General features: G+C 45.1%; 1 protein-coding gene across 2 annotated transcripts in view; it reads left to right on the top strand.

The window, feature by feature from the left end:
* The window catches only part of LOC111967324 (fibroblast growth factor receptor-like 1), an 82,873-nt gene that overhangs the window by 38,358 nt on the left and 27,212 nt on the right, over nucleotides 1–17,303 (top strand). For both annotated transcript variants that reach the window (XM_023992264.2, XM_023992262.2), the window contains one exon: nucleotides 588–860. In XM_023992264.2, coding sequence (XP_023848032.1) covers nucleotides 588–860 — 273 coding nt within the window. The remainder of the gene's footprint in view (nucleotides 1–587; nucleotides 861–17,303) is intronic.

The following is a 17,303-nucleotide window of genomic DNA, read 5'->3' as shown; positions in this document are numbered from 1 at the left end:
GACTGATCTAGACGTGCTGCTCACAGGCGACTGATCTAGTCGTGCTGCTCACAGGCGACTGATCTAGACGTGCTGCTCACAGGCGACTGATCTAGACGTGCTGCTCACAGGCGACTGATCTAGACGTGCTGCTCACAGGCGACTGATCTAGACTGCTGGTCTCCACATCCAACATGTATTTAAGAGGAGAGGATGGAGATGGAACAGAAGATAACAGATCCTTGCTGTGTTTTATTTCTCTGCCTTTCTCCCGCTCTCCTACGCATTTTATTATCTCTCCCTCGTTAAATCACCCCCTCAAATTCCCCCTCTACACTCTACCCTTTATTTAATCTTAATATCTCCTCAGACATTGTTTTTCTAATCCTCAGATCAGAGCACATCAGCTTCTGTTTAATGTTGATGTAAGGTTGATCTCAGTTCAGATTATAGTCAGTACCAGGCTCAGCATTGTTCTGTTCTGTATGGCAGCCCATATTTACCTGAAGTAGCAAACATTGTAGCTGCATATTACTGATTGATTCAGTTGTCTGTAATCTACTGTAGGTCCCATTATAACACTGTTACGTCTCCCTCTCTTGTCCCAGGCCCTCCCCACGTGGCAGAGAAGATCGCCCACCGGCAGACGGTGCGGATCGGGCGCACCATGAAGCTGCAGTGCCCCGTGGAGGGGGACCCTCCACCCCTCATCATGTGGGCAAAGGATGGCCGCAACATCCACAGTGGCTGGATGCGCTTCCGGGTGCTGCGGCAGGCACTGCGCATCAAAGAGGTGGAGGCCGAAGACGCAGGCACCTTCATCTGCAAGGCCACCAATGGCTTCGGCAGCGTCAACATCAACTACACCCTCATCGTTGTCGGTGAGTCTCCTCCCCCCTCCCATCCACCTTGCCCGGGTCCCAGATCTGTTTACTGTCTTGGGGTGTTACAATGACCAAGACAGCACGAACAGACCTGAAACCAAGCTATCCACTACTACACAGTCAGTACAGTATCTCCTCCTCTACCTCGACGGGAGCCAAGTGAATCTAATATGTTTTATGATTTCACACGGCTGCTCTGCCACTGGTTAGTGGTTCTCCTCATATCATTCTTATCAGTGGAATGGCTCCTCGTCCTCACAGACAGCAACATTCATTCATGTTGTTAGAGAATCACCACCACCACCCTGACGCCAGGCCAGAAACCAGTGAAATTGGACTATAAGACACAGAAATAATAACCCTACTACTCTCCTCCTCCTTGGTTCTCTGTGCCCCCCCCCCCCAGCCCTGTCTATGAGTGGTGCCTGCCTGTGTTCAGGTGGGATGGTTATAAGCCATGTCATGTCTGAGGCTGTCTGCCTAATGAATCAGGGCCTAATTTGGCAGGGTGTCCTGGGGAGAGACGGACGCTGGGATGGAGGGGGGTCATCCATCCATGGGCTGGTCTTGTGATTGCCCTCCCTCCTTCCAAACCCCAACTATTTAAGGACTTGAACCCTCATGCCACAGATGAGTGTGTGTGTGAGAGAGAGAGAGAGCTTTTCCTATTCAGATTGTTTTGGTTGAACGTGTGTGCTTGCATATGAGTGAGTTTGACTGTGTGTGACTTTGTGTGTTCGAGGCCAGTGTGGAGCGTGCTCATTCCCAATGCCAGGGTTTTATCTTGAGAGGTTGTTTTCTTTAGCTGGTCATTATTCATAGTCTGACTAGTGTCCTAACAACTCAGGGAATTGTTGGAATGAACATGCTCAGACAGATGTCTGTAGACACTTAACTGATATTGTAAAAAAGCCAAACTGGCAACAATTATTGCCGTCTTTGGGTACACAAACAAGTTCTCCATCAGTCTAAACAGAACCAGTGTTTAAACAGCAGGAACTGGGCTTCAGCGTATGTGGCCCCTGGCTGCGTGGCCAGAATGGCTGCCATTGGGACAAAGGAAGGATGGTAATTAACTCCACTGGTGGTAAATCAGACTCAAAAAGGAGGGAAGCCATTACCACTGACCCACCCTCAGCCTCATATTGGCTACATTCCAAATGGCACCCTATTCCCTATATAGTGCAAAAGTAGTGCACTATATATGGAATTAGGGTGCCTTTTGGGCTATGTTCACTACCACAGTACTAACGGACCCTCACATTGGCTCTGTTCACTACCACAGTACTAACGGACCCTCACATTGGGTCTGTTCACTACCACAGTACTAACGGACCCTCACATTGGCGTCTGTTTTCACTACACAGTACTAACGGACCCTCACATTGGGTCTGTTCACTACCACAGTACTAACGGACCCTCACACTGGGTCTGTTCACTACCACAGTACTAACGGACCCTCACACTGGGTCTGTTCAGTACTAACGGACCCTCACATTGGCTCTGTTCACTATAAATCAACCACAGTGCTAACCACAGGAGGTTGGTGGCACCTTAATTGGGGAGAACAGGCTTGTGGTAATGACTGGAGCGAAATCAGTGGAATGGTACCAAAAATCTACTGGCCCGAACAGAATTTCTACTGGCCCGGACATGGTATAGTTTCTAAATGCATTGGGGTCATGCAGGGCCTATAGGTTGACATGCTTTCTCTCTATATGCAGCTATTAATGAGGCTATATTTATAATAAATAAATAAAATATTTTTGCATATCCAAGCTCCCCTTTATCAACCTTTGGAGAGTGGGGTCACGGCCAGGGTCTACCATTATTAGGGTTAAGTGCCTTGGAGATTTTTCACCTTGTCGGCTTGTGGATTCGAACAAGTAACCTTTTGGTTACTGGTCCAATGCTCTAACCGCTAGGCTACCTGCCGCCTCTTTTGTTTATTATGATGTATTAAAAACCTGTTTAATAGAATTTAGCAATGCAAGTCATTACTCTATTCTTAAGAATTGCATTGTATTAATTGCATTCATTATAGTTTCTAAAGTATGTCACTTTGAGAATATTCTTTTTCATCTCAAAATAGGACGCTGCACCTTTAAGAGAACTCTGGTTCCAAAAGAAATATCAAGCTGGCTACAGTAGGCTAGCCAAGACAGATGCTATAGTGTATTTTTGTAGCTTTTTTTGTAGACTATCAACAGTAGCCAGTATATTGATAGTATGTTCACTATTGAAAGTTTACTTTTGTAAATCACTTTCCCTAAAATAAATAACACAGCGAGTAGATTGATGGACGCTTCTTTTTGCTCAGGATCGCTTGCTTGTGCTGTGTGAACGTGTCAACTTCTGGATTGGTCGAGAAGTTGTGACTTGTGGAGCGTAGTTGTGCTTGAATAAACGACCAATCAGATCACTCAAATACAAATGGCACGACTGAAGAGAGAGAGAGTAAGAGAAAATCAAATGAGTTTTTATTTGTCACATGCGCCAAATACAACTGTTGTTGACTTTACCGTGAAAGGATTGCTTACGACCCCTTCCCAACGATGCAGAGTAAAAAAAATTATAATAATTGTAACACAAGAGGGAAGAGAGAGTGAGAGAGAGAGTCTGAATGGAGAATAGGTCTGCCGTAGTTATTTGAAGTGTGGAGCGGGAGGCCGGGCTACAATGATGGCTGGCTGGGCCCCAGTGTTGGCTGGCTGGGCCTGTGAGGTGTGGAAAGAGGCAGCTGCCCAGATGACCTCAGCAGCAGCTGCTCCTCCTTCCCTCCCCCTGCCTGTGCCAGGGTGCTCTGGGTGCCAGCCCGTGTTTGAAGCGCCGACACGGGTCTGGAGATGCCGTTTAGTCAGGTTTCTTAAACTTGTTCTTGTTTTATTTGTTGGCTTGCCTCCTCTCGCCTCCACAACGGCATGTTGTTTACGTGGCACGAATAAGGAGCGTTCAAAGGAGGCCGCCAATTTTACTTCCATGTATGTTGCAGTCAGGGAACGTACACGTTAACTAGGGCAGGGTCACATAATTGTGCAGATGCAGAATTAGACTTCAGTGCCTCCTGCCGTGTTGGCTTTGAAGGAGAGCGTCATGAATCGTGGATTTGACCCCAGAAGACGGTAGGTCATGTAATAGGAGCATTAAGCTATGAGATCCCCACTGAGGTCCACTTAGTATGGAAACAGGCAAGTGTATTTTCATTAGCCCAACCAGTCTGCTTGGTGAACTCTGAATCAAACATGGGAACATAGATGAATCCATGCTTCTCTTGTGTGGTCCCAAAAATGATCTGGTGTGGTTGGAAAGGCAAGGTCTAACCCACACCGGGACTGACACCTTTTTAAAATCTAACCCACACCAGAACTAAAGTCTAACCCACACCGGGACTAAAGTCGAACCCACACCGGGACTAAAGTCTAACCCACACCGGGACTAAAAGAGCCTTGATGTTTTTTTCAAGAGTTTAACTCACTAAAGTATTGACACCTTTTTCCCATTAAGGCTTGTCTCTGGCTGCCTTGCCAACTGCTGCTTCATGGACCACATTTCATTTGTATAAATATTTTCATAGTTTTCGTTTTCCACTTTATTGTATATGATCGCACAAAAGATTTACTGTTCGATCCGGTTAGAGAAGCCAGTCAAGAGAGTTCCATGACGACACTTGTTCACAATTTTAGGGAAATTAAAAGATTCCTTTAGCATTTTTTTCTCGCTGCATATCTGTTACTACGTTGAAGATATCCGTGCACTGGCCAATGGGATCACGGGGAACCAAAGCCTCACTGATTGTATGCAGGCGTCAGCCACTGGGACCCAGCAAGGCTCAGAGGTGAAGCAAGGCTGATTATAGACTTTTATGACTATAGGGCTCAAGTATCTCTAGCTTGCTATTATGGCCCAGTATTCATTCAAATTTTGTATCAAATTTGATCAATTGCATTTGTGTGAAGTGTATGTATTGTGCATGAGTTCTGTATGGAGTATTGTGAATGAATGGTGTATGGGTTTATTATACAGAGTGAGCTGGTTGATGGACCACAGGAGCAGTCAGTTGCAGCAGACTGAGTTGGCTTCAAATCAAATTTTATTTGTCACATGCGGCAAATACAACAGGTGTAGATCTTACAGTGAAATGCTTACTTTCAAGACCTTAACCAACAATGCAGTTTTAAGAAAAATAAGAGTTAAGAAAATATTTACAAAATAAAGTATTTTTTAAGACTAAAAATAACAATAACAATAACGAGGCTATAAACAGTGGGTATCAGTATCAAATCAAATGTATTTATATAGCCCTTCTTACATCAGCTGATATCTCAAAGTGCTGTACAGAAACCTAGCCTAAAACCCCAAACAGCAAGCAATGCAGGTGTAGAAGCACGGTGGCTAGGAAAAACTCCCTAGAAAGGCCAAAACATAGGAAGAAACCTAGAGAGGAACCAGGCTATGAGGGGTGGCCAGTCCTCTTCTGGCTGTGCCGGGTGGAGATTATAACAGAACATGGCCAAGCTGTTCAAATGTTCATAAATGACCAGCATGGTCAAATAATAATAATCACAGTAGTTGTCGAGGTGCAGCAAGTCAGCACCTCAGGAGTAAATGTCAGTTGGCTTTTTCATAGCCGATCATTAAGAGTATCTCTACCGCTCCTGCGGTCTCTAGAGAGTTGAAAACAGCAGGTTGGGACAGGTAGCACGTCCGGTGAACAGGTCAGGGTTCCATAGCCGCAGGCAGAACAGTTGAAACTGGAGCAGCAGCACGGCCAGGTGGACTGGGGACAGCAAAGGAGTTCATCATCCAGGTCTCTGAAACTAATGCAGTATAAATACTGGAGGCTGAGACAGGAGGGGTCAGGAGACACTGTGGCCCCATCTGATGATACCCCGGACAGCGGCAAACAGAGGATATAACCCCACCCACTTTGCCAAAGCACAGCCCCCACACCACTAGAGGGATATCTTCAACCACCAACTTACATCCTGAGACAAGGCCGGTATAGCCCACAAAGATCTCCGCCACGGCACAACCCAAGGGGGGCGCCCAACTCAGACAGGAAGAACACGTCAGTGACTCAACCCACTCAAGTGACGCACCCCTCCTAGGACGGCATGAAAGAGCACCAGTAAGCAGTGACTCAGCACCTGTAATAGCGTTAGAGGCAGAGAATCCCAGTGGAGAGAGGGGAACCGGCCAGGCAGAACAGCAAGGACGTTCGTTGCTCCAGAGCCTTTCCGTTCACCTTCACACTCCTGGGCCAGACTACACTCAATCATATGACCCACTGAAGAGATGAGTCTTCAGTAAAGACTTAAAAGTTGAGACCGAGTCTGCGTCTCTCACATGGGTAGGCAGACATTCCATAAAATTGAGACTATAGGAGAAAGCCCTGCCTCCAGCTGTTTGCTTAGAAATTCTAGGGACAATTAGGAGCCTGCGTCTTGTGACCGTAGCGTACGTGTAGGTATGTACGGCAGGACCAAATCGGAAAGTAGAGTAGGAGCAAGCCCAGTAATGCTTTGTAGGTTAGCAGTAAACCTTGAAATCAGCCCTTGCCTTAACAGGAAGCCAGTCTAGGGAGGCTAGCACTGGAGTAATATGATAAAAAAAATTGGTTCTAGTCAGGATTCTAGCAGCCGTATTTAGCACTAACTGAAGTTTATTTAGTGCTTTATCCGGGTAGCCGGAAAGTAGAGCATTGCAGTAGTCTAACCTAGAACTAACAAAGCATGGATTAATTTTTCTGCATCATTTTTGGACAGAAAGTTTTCTGATTTTGCAATGTTACGTAGATGGAAAAAAGCTGTCCTTGAAACAGTCTTGTATGTTCGTCAAAAGAGAGATCAGGGTCCAGAGTAACGCCGAGGTCCTTCACAGTTTTATTTGAGACGACTTTACAACCATCAAGATTAATTGTCAGATTCAACAGAAGATCTCTTTGTTTCTTGGGACCTAGAACAAGCATCTCTGTTTTGTCCGAGTTTAAAAGTAGAAAGTTTTCAGCCATCCACTTCCTTATGTCTGATACACAGGCTTCTAGCGAGGGCAATTTTGGGGCTTCACCATGTTTCATTGAAATGTACAGCTGTGTGTCATCCGCATAGCAGTGAAAGTTAACATTATGTTTTCCAATGACATCCCCAAGTGGTAAAATATATAGTGAAAACAATAGTGGTCCTAAAACGGAACCTTGAGGAACACCGAAATGTACTGAGCTGACTACACTGACTGTGCTAGTGGCAGACTCCACTAAGCTGGCAGGCTGGGTAACAGCCTGCTGCCTGGCCTGCACCCTATTTCATTGTGGATCTAGAGGAGTTAGAGCCCTGTCTATGTTGGTAGATAAGATGAGAGCACCCCTCCAGCTAGGATGAAGTCCGTCACTCCTCAGCAGGCCAGGCTTGGTCCTGTTTGTGGGTGASTCCCAGAAAGAGGGCCYATTATCTACAAATTCTATCTTTTGGGAGGGGCAGAAAACAGTTTTCAACCAGCGATTGAGTTGTGAGACTCTGCTGTAGAGCTCATCACTCCCCCTAACTGGGAGGGGGCCAGAGACAATTACTCGATGCCGACACATCTTTCTAGCTGATTTACACGCTGAAGCTATGTTGCGCTTGGTGACCTCTGACTGTTTCATCCTAACATCGTTGGTGCCGATGTGGATAACAATATCTCTATACTCTCTACACTCGCCAGTTTTAGCTTGAGCCAGCACCATCTTCAGATTAGCCTTAACGTCGGTAGCCCTGCCCCCTGGTAAACAGTGTATGATCGCTGGATGATTCGTTTTAAGTCTAATACTGCGGGTAATGGAGTCGCCAATGACTAGGGTTTCCAACTTGTCAGAGCTAATGGTGGGAAGCTTCGGCGTCTCAGACCCCGTAAAGGGAGGAGTAGAGACAAGAGAAGGCTCGGCCTCAGACTCTGACCCGCTGCTTAATGGAGAAAACCAGTTGAAAGTTTCTGTCGGCTGAATGAGCGACACCGGTTGAGCATTCCTACAGCATTTCCCTCCAGAAGCCATGAGAAAGTTGTCCAGCTGCGGGGACTGTGCGAGGGGATTTATACTACTATCTGTACTTACTGGTGGCACAGACGCTGTTTCATCCTTTCCTACACTGAAATTACCCTTGCCTAACGATTGCGTCTGAAGCTGGGCTTGCAGCACAGCTATCCTCGCCGTAAGGCGATCGTTCTTCTGTATATTATGAGTACAGCGACTGCAATTAGAAGGCATCATACCGAGTTAATGTGCGGGGGTACAGGTTAGTCAAGGTAATTGAGGTAATATGTACATGTAGGTAGGGGTAAAGTGACTATGCATTGATAATGAACAGCGAGTAGCAGCAGTGTATAAAAAAAATAGAAAAGTGGGAGGGGGGGTGGTCAATGCAAGTAGTCCGGTTAAACATTTGATTAGCTATTCAGTAGTCTAATGGCTTGGAGGTAGAAGCTGTTAAGAAGCCTTTTGGACCTTGGCGCTCTAGACTTGGCGCTCTGGTACCGCTTGCCGTGCGGTAGCAGAGAGAACAGTCTATGACTAGAGTGTTTGGAGTCTTTGGCAATTTTTAGATCCTTCCTCTGTATAGAGGTCCTGGATGGCAGGAAGCTTGGCCCCAGTGATGTGCTGGGTCGTACGCACTACCCTCTATAGCACCTTGCGGTCGGAGGCCGAGCAGTTGCCATACCAGTCAGTGATGCAACCAGTCAGGATGCTCTCGACGGTGCAGGTGTATAACTTTTTGACGATCTTGGAACCCATGCCAAATCTTTTCAGTATCCTGAGGGGGGAAATGCGTTGTCGTGCCCTCTTCACGAATGTCTTGGTGTGTTTTGACCATGATAGTTTGTTGGTGATGTGGACACCAAGGAACTTGAAACTCTTGACCCGCTCCACTACTGCCCTGTCGATGTGAATGGGGGCGTGTTCGGCCCTTATTTTCCTATAGCCCACAATCATCTTCTTTGTCTTGCTCATTTTGAGAGAGAGGTTGTTGTCCTGACACCACACTGCCTGGTCTCTGACCTCTCTCTAGGCTGTCTCATCATTGTCGGTGATCAGCTGTACCACCGTTTTATTCTCAGAAAACTAAATGATGGTGTTGGAGTTGTGCTTGGCCACGCAGTCGTGAGTGAACAGGGAGTACAGGAGGGGACTAAGCACACACACAGGTCCCCTGTGTTGAGGATCAGTGGGGGCCCCTCAGGATGGTTGTCCTTTTGGAAGGTTCTCCCATCTCCACAGAGGAACTCTGGAGCTCTGTAAGAGTGACCATCAGGTTCTTGGTCACCTCCCTGACCAAGGCCCTTCTCTCCCGATTGCTCAGTTTGGCCAGGCGGACAGCTCTGTGAAGAGTCTTGGTGACTGCAGACATTTTTTGGTACCCTTCCCCAGATCTGTGCATCAACATAATCCTGTCTCGTAGCTCTATGGACAATTCCTTCGACCTCATGGCTTGGTTTTTGCTCGAACATGCACTGTCAACTGTGGGACCTTATATAGACAGGTGTGTACCTATCCAAATCATGTCCAATCAATTGAATTTACCACAGGTGGACTCCAATGTAATTGTAGAAACATCTCAAGGATAATCAATAGAAACAGGATGCACCTGAACCCAATTTCGAGTCTCAAAGGGTCTGAATAGTTATGTAAAGAAGGTATTTCTGTTTGTTTTTTTGCAAACATTTCTAAAAACCTGTTTTCACATTGTCATTATGGGGTATTGTGTGTTGATTGATGAGAAAAAAATTACTTTAATCAATTTTAGAATAAGTCTGTAACACAACAAAATGTGGAAAAAGTCAAGGGGTCTGAATACTTTCCAAATGCACTGTATGATGCTCATTTCCGACCGTTGCATTTGGCTCAGTCTTTCAACCATTGTGGGACCACGGTTGGTCCGTCTTGAAACGAGTGGGAGGTTGTACATACTGTAATCTCCCCACCCCAGCAGCGTGATTTCAGTGTTATCCTAGTGTTGATGACTGACCGGTGATGAGAGGAGTCTGTTGGAACCCTTCGTCCATCCAGCTGGTAGTCATTGATATTGAATGTGTATATAGACGGGTTGGTTGTTTAGCAACAAAACCGATGCGTGCGCCACTATAGGGCAAAACAGACTGGGTTGGCTTCGATTGTTGACAACGTGTAAACTATATTTAGTCTCAAATGTTTATTGAAAAAATAAATACATTTTCCCAATGAATACATTGTTACAGTTGTTTGTTAACTAGCAAGCAAATTGTTTCCCATATTAGCATTGACATGAAATCAGTCAAAACACCTCAAAACAAGACATGATATCAAGAAAAAGGTTAAACTAGCTGAAACGAGTCCACTACGACTCCCCACATTGCAATTTCTTGTCATTGTTGGTAGCTACAGTATCTGCCCATCCAGAATCACAACTCAGACTTCTGCCCCATTCAAGCGTGTGCATCGTTTTCGTGACGTTGTCAGCTAACCCATCTATTATGAAATATAACCCAACTTTATGATTTTTTAAAATACATTATGTATCTGTGCAATCAAGACAAAGCACTTTAAACAAGAACAAACAAAAAAGAAAAAGGACGCAAGGATCTAGGAAAAGGAGGCACCAAGCGTTACCGCAAAAACACAAGTAAAGGCATCGCTGTTCATCCGTCAGTGGCAGGCCGTGTCCTCCCTCCCTTTTTCCCCTCCCTCCCTCCCACCTGCTGCATCCCCTTCACTTACTCATATGTGAATTCATTTACAACTACTACACTGCAGGCTGCCATGATGACAGATTTATTTTTCCTCTTGCCACACGAGCATCCCAGTTTGTTTACTAATGCCTGCTGCCTCTGGCATCCAATTGTTTTGTCTGGGGGTTTGATCAGTTTTGAGGATTGGGCTCACGTAATAGGAGCACATGTTGATCTGGACTTCTATCACCAAGCTCAGAGTGTTCTAGCAGGCCTGGCTAAAGGGGGGCCTGAGTGAAAGTTCCTCAACACTAGAAAAGGGGGTTCTGAGTGAAAGAGTTTGAGAACCACTGATGTAGAGGAACAAAGTGAGATGGAGAATGGCTTCATGATGGGACCCACAGCTTGTACTGTACTCACAAAGCTACTTCTCATATTTATAAAGTTGTATACTGCACCATCGTGAATGACACTACCGGATTTATTAATGTGATGACAACACAAGCGTGACTAGAAAGGAGTGTTGGATAGAGATGTGTGTGTGTAGGGAGCTGGTTGGAAGTGACACAATGTGATTTATGGTGATTTTTGCAGCTTACTCTGGCGCTAGAAGCTCAGACTGAGCCAACATCTGGGACTGATCCTAGACCAGGAGGAATAGACAGGCAGATAGACTGATCCTAGACCAGGAGGAATAGACAGGCAGATAGACTGATCCTGGACCAGGAGGGATAGACAGGCAGACTGTATCTATTTCTTTATGCACTTGGTTCTCTTACCATTAACACAGGGTTTCACTGTACTCTAAAGGTTATGGGGAAAATGTGTAGCTGTACCAACTCGTGTACAGTACGGTTCAGTAACCTGACTGTACTATTTATGATGGTTCTGTTGACCTCACATGCTGCCAGTGGGATGGGGTGTAGACATACTGTACGGATAGTGCAGAAGTGATAACCTCTACCAGCAGCAACATTTAGTTTTCCTTTTCAGGAGTTGAACAGGATAGGCTTCCTGGGTGTATGTCAGGGTGTCAATACAGGAACACAGTTAACTCTGAAGGTCACATTTTGTGTCCAAATAGGGATGTGCCTGACTGATATCGAGGCATGTTTTTTACTAGTAACAGTAGTTAAAATAAACACTTTTTTCACTGGATCAGTCTGGTTAATCTGACCAGAATGTGACTGCTGCTGGTTAGAGTGCATGACTGCCTGGTGAGTTGTGTTTACGCTGGTGATTGTTGGAGTGAGAGGTCAATGTCACTCTCTCTGCCCTCTATATATGTCCGTCCTCCATGTGCACAACTGTGATAGGCTCTGGAACGGTCTGTTATTCCTTGTAAGAATATTGCTGTAAGAACTCTGAATGTGTGGTACAAGAGACACTAATCTTAATTGCAAGTTAATAACACACTATTGGTCATGTGTCTTACATCTGTTGAGGTGTAACGATTACTGAATATGGTAGAGGATCCCGCAATTGTAATTCTCCGAATGTTTTTTTCTTTAAAGGCAGGCACACTGTATCCATGTTCCACACACACAGACCTTGAGTCTGTACTGAAAAAACACACCGAGAAAGAAATGTTACGAGAAGGTAAATGAACTGGGAACAAACTCTCTGGACCTGCCTGTTCCCCTTAATCTCTTTCTCTCTCTCTCTCTCGCTCTCTCTCGCTCCGCACCATGACGCAAGTGTCAAATTCCACAGCTCTCTCCGTGCAGAACCTAAGAAAACAGATCATATTACCACCAATATCACAACCTTCATGGGTGCTCTCCACGATATCCCATTAGATGTTGAATAAATTGAAAAGTGCTCGGAGGCATTGACTCGAGTTACTGCAGTTTTATTGAGAAATCTGGTGTCTCATCAGACAGGGAGAAGAAAGAACCCAAAGTGTAGGGCCTCAAACAGCGGCTGTCCCTCCCTCCCTCACACACAGAGGGTTGAATGCTGAAGGCTGTTCCATGGTCTGCACTCAGATCCTGTGGTCAAGTTACAAAGGGCTTTTACTGTAATTCGCTGATTTTGACTTCATGTGGAAGGGAAAATATTTATTTGAAATGAATAGTTGGTGATTTAATTTAGATATATGTTTATACCTGGAATCTGGCATCTTTGTAGTGTTTTCACATCTGTTTTCAGCTTCTTAATTATTGAACTTCTAGCCACGCTACCATTGCAAGAGGTGGACAGGAAGGGGGAGGATAGGATTGGCGGTTTTTCTTTAGTTCTTGGTTCAGAGAGCTGGGCGTTGGGGTAGTGTTGGTAGCTGGGAAGCTGCTCTCTGATGTTGACCCCCCCGCTTGCCTCCCCTTCATGTGCTAACGAGGCCTTTGTGACGTGTGGCTGGGTAAATTTGTCTTCACTTGTGCTCCACTAATCCTCACTGGCCATGTGTCCACAGGCCTGCCTGCCATGATGGTGGGGTGGTATGAGCGAATGGGTGGTCAGGAACCAGGGGTTGACTGGCAGTCTGTAGTAGGGAAGGATCAGGAAGGGGAACAGTGTTACAGAGCATGCTTCCCTAATGGCACCCTATTCCCTATAAAGTGCCCTATCGACCCTGGTCAAAAGGAGTGCACTAGAAATGGATAGGGTGGCATTTGGGACAGAAAGGGGAACAGGGTTACAGGGTGTGGCAGAGCTGTAGAAATCAGAGTTGACAGACAGAGCTTCTGCTCTCCCTCATGTTAGAATTCACAAACCTGTTTCTCACATCGTAAAAGTTAGAAATGCCGTGTGTTGAGGGAGTAGTATACATGCAGTAAGCTACACACATTTCTAAGATCTTTTTAGTGTAACTTCAGCATTAGGTACAGTCCATGCCAGTTCATTAAAAAGCACTATTCTCTGCAGCCATAGCCACAGATAGACCATAGTGATATCATATAGTGTTTAGTTTAGTTGAGCCAGATTGTTGTGCCTACAATGTTAACTAGACCAGTGCTATCCTATCCCCCCAGCTGATAACATTGCCTCCCTATCACATTGTTAGAGAACCTACTCCCCCTGGAAACAACACAGCGGAAATGAAGAAAACAACACAAATGTCAACATAGCAGTCCAGAGGGGTTGCCATGCCACAGGTGGGAGTGGGGCTTTGGGTTTCAAAGCTATTTGCAAGCAGTTATTCAAAGAGCCGGAAAGGAAACAGCAACAGACCTGTGAGGCAGGGACAGAGCCCCCCCCTTCCCCCCCAAGCACAGGGGCATGGGGGTCCAGACTTCCATTTCACGCCTGCCTGTTCCTGTGGGCTGGAGAGGAGGCTGCACTGTCATGGGCCCACATCACGGTCCTGGATCAATTCACCAACCACAGATAAACGGAAACAAGATTGAGAGAATGGATGAGAACTATGCAGGCAGACATCAGAAAATATTAGCTCAATGTCTTTAGATGGACCAATGCTGTTCACAGTATCAGGGCGGCAGGTAGTCTAGTGGTTAGAGCGTTGGACTAGTAACCGCAAGGTTGTAAGGTTGAATCCCCGAGCTGTCAAGGTAAAAATCTGTCGTTCTTCCCCTGAACAAGGCAGTTAACCCACTGTTCCTAGGCTGTCATTGAAAATAAGAATTTGTTCTTAACTGACTTGCCTAGTAAAATAAAAAAAACAGTACGCTTTGAAACACTTACTTTTATTACAGGAATGTTCTCTAGAATAAAGAGAGTTGATGCATCTTCAAAGCTGATCTGGCTAGTGGGCTTATTCATTTGTAGCGCTTAATTGTCACCTCATCCCTGAAGTGGCTGGTCGTTTGTCTCCCCATTGGGGGCTCATGCGGCTCCACTGGGAGCTTAAATGGAACATGGAGTCTTGGAACCAAAATCTTTCATTTGGTCCGGCCACAGAGCAGCTCTCCCTAAGCCGATTAGCTGTCGTTATGTTTTAATGGATTCCTCATCCAGCCCTCTCCCTTTCCCTCGCTGACCCGTCGCTCAAAGGGAAGAAAGGTTCCCTGGCAGAGCGCTACATGCTTCAGCTGGAAGTCTTCTTTCTCTCAGGAGTTGAATTGGTTTCAGGTCTATTGTTTTCTTCTGTATGTCTTCATGCTCTGTTTGAGGTTAGGGGCCGTGTTGTATGGGTTAACCCTTTACACTCTTACCCGTATACGGGTTGAAAAGATCAGATTTGAACACTGATAAACACCTTAATTGGAATGCAGTGGCTGTACAGTAACATGCTATACATGAAGCCGGAGCTCAGGCTCTGCGGTTGACAGCTCTGTATGGGTTTTGACTGACAGCCGCTCTGAACTTGAGCACCGTGTGACAAGAAGTTGCCCCCATCCCTCCTGGTAATTGGGCAACTTTATCAAATGTTCTGCTGTCTGAGGGAAATGCTGTAAATTACGAGGACTCAATGTATTTTGAAAGATGAGACGTTGGTGATTCTAATAAATACCGCTTTGATGTCATACAAGCAAGCCAAACACCTATGATTCCAAATGTGCACTTCACATTTCCATATAATAAAACTCAAGTAATATATAGTGTCAACGTTTCTGATCACTATGTTTAATGTGCAGTTTGACATGGGGTTATACCCTGGGTTGTATTGTGAAGAAAATGTTAAGTGGACCACGCATGACGCCATTCTATGCGCACCAAAATTACGATCTGCTTCTCTGAATTGCCTTGTGAAAGCCTAACACTGTAAGATCCTATTTTATAGCTTAGCTAGTCATGTTGGCAATAGAACAAGCTTTCAAATTATGCCCACCTGACCCAGATTGTTATATTTAATGGATCGTTGGACCGTTTTTGGATTGCGTAAACAACAAAAGTAATTGTGTAAAGGCGGGGATGCAGGGTTTTGTTCCAAAGAAAACAACTGTGCTTGCTCTAGTTCCTCAACGGCACAGCTGGGAGAGCTTAAAAAAAAAACTTATAGTTGAAGACTCTTCTTTGAGTCATGAAAGTACATTGAAATGACTTAGGAACTGTGCACACTTTGGAGAGGTGTGTGGCCACTTGGAAACACTAGTTAGTCCTCTCACTCAAACCATTGTCATTTTTTTGTCTTACGTTGCACCTACCCCAAATTTTCCAGGAATATTCTTATCATACTACTGAATGTATTAAACCTCCTGTGTTCCGGTCGATTTGGACCGATTTACAAGTTTTCTCTCTGAAAAATGTAGTTCATTTAATCTGATTGTCATAAGTGACTTTGTCCACACTGAGCATCTGAACACACAAAATACATTCTGATGATTTCATTACATTTTGGGTGTTTTATTTAACTTTTGTACACCTGTGGTGTTCCCGGTCAAAAATGACCGGTCATTAGAAATGAATGGGTGAGACTACAATTAGTGTATAAAATTGAGTTCAGGCACATGCCCATTCATTAGATGGACCATGTGTGTTTGAGCACACACACACACACACACAAACACCTCACTCCCCTTCTTGGCTTCCATGGCAACCCCCACAGGAACCTTTCCCCAATATAATCTTTCCACACCTGTTGGCATTCTCACAAACAATCGCAACATTGTTTCAATAATATATTGAAGTTTTCTCACAGCTCTGGTATATAATGCTTTTTTGAGGCCATGCTCACAATTAATTCTGTGGCAGCACAATGACCAAATTATATAGTGTATGTGAGGGTCTTGATCATATCTTTGATCATGACACTGGTGAGGAGGAGAGAGTCCTTGTTAAACTTTGACACAAATTAGTCTGTGGTAAATAGCACAATATGTTTCATCTGAGTATGTGTTATAGTCAAAATAATCCATACATTAGGCTTTTTTTACTCTACAACAAGTTGTATGAGCTCAGGTCAATGAGGCCCACAGGCCATAAATAGCCAACAGAAGTGCAAAACATGTTATGTTCACAAGACCTTAAGTTGATTAAAAGATCTAACACAACATGCGGACGCCTTAAGTCAAGCTCTGTTTTAGGCTAGAGGCGGTGTTGTATGTGTTAAACTGTGGGCCAGAGTAAGTCAAGCTCGCACAAATGCTCCCTAATGGAACTTAAGTAGCCAACCCACAGTTTTGACTGAAATTCTCAATGAAAGCATTAACATTTCTCATGCAGTTAGCATGCTATGTCTTTTTCGTTCTTAATAAGTCATTCTGAACATGTGTAGCGGCTCGCTGGGAATAATGAGGGAACGAGATTGGTGATTTGTCCTCTCGTAGACCACATCTCCAACATGGGCCTTCCTCACCAACATGATAGCACAGTGAGAATCTCACATCAACAAAAAGCCTCTCAACATCTAAGCAGATGCCGACCCATCAAAACATGGAAAGCATCTCAACAAGAGCCATCCAATGCAACGAGAAATGAGGTCCCATCCATCCATTCTCACGGGTCGTCCAGCACTCAAACTTCATCAACACTTAAAAACGGAGCGAGTGACGAGGGTTAGCTGAGAGGTGCAGGAAAGAACAAGGTTTTCAGGCCTGTGAATGGGACAAGGGCATTTGTCTGTGATTAGAGCGGTAAGCAGGGAGACATTTCTGTGCTGAAAGGAAAGCTTACAGCTCATTATGTGGTACTGGGGATTAAGATTGTCCACTATTGTTCCCTGAGGGCTTGGCCCACAGAGGGAGGGACTTGTCCTCCTTTGAGTCAGCAGCCACACACTACCCTGAGTTCCCCCACTTTAAAAGGCCCATAATAGGTTCTCTGCAGCGGCTAGGTTGTATGATGAAGGAATCTTTTCTCATTAGAAGTATTTTTTGTTTCCTCTGCTTGGTTTCCTTTGTGATTCCGCAGGGTGATTATCATCCC

This window comes from Salvelinus sp. IW2-2015, linkage group LG8, assembly GCF_002910315.2.
Source record: "Salvelinus sp. IW2-2015 linkage group LG8, ASM291031v2, whole genome shotgun sequence".
Lineage (NCBI taxonomy): Eukaryota > Metazoa > Chordata > Actinopteri > Salmoniformes > Salmonidae > Salvelinus > Salvelinus sp. IW2-2015.
This window is presented reverse-complemented; position numbering and strand designations above follow the sequence as displayed.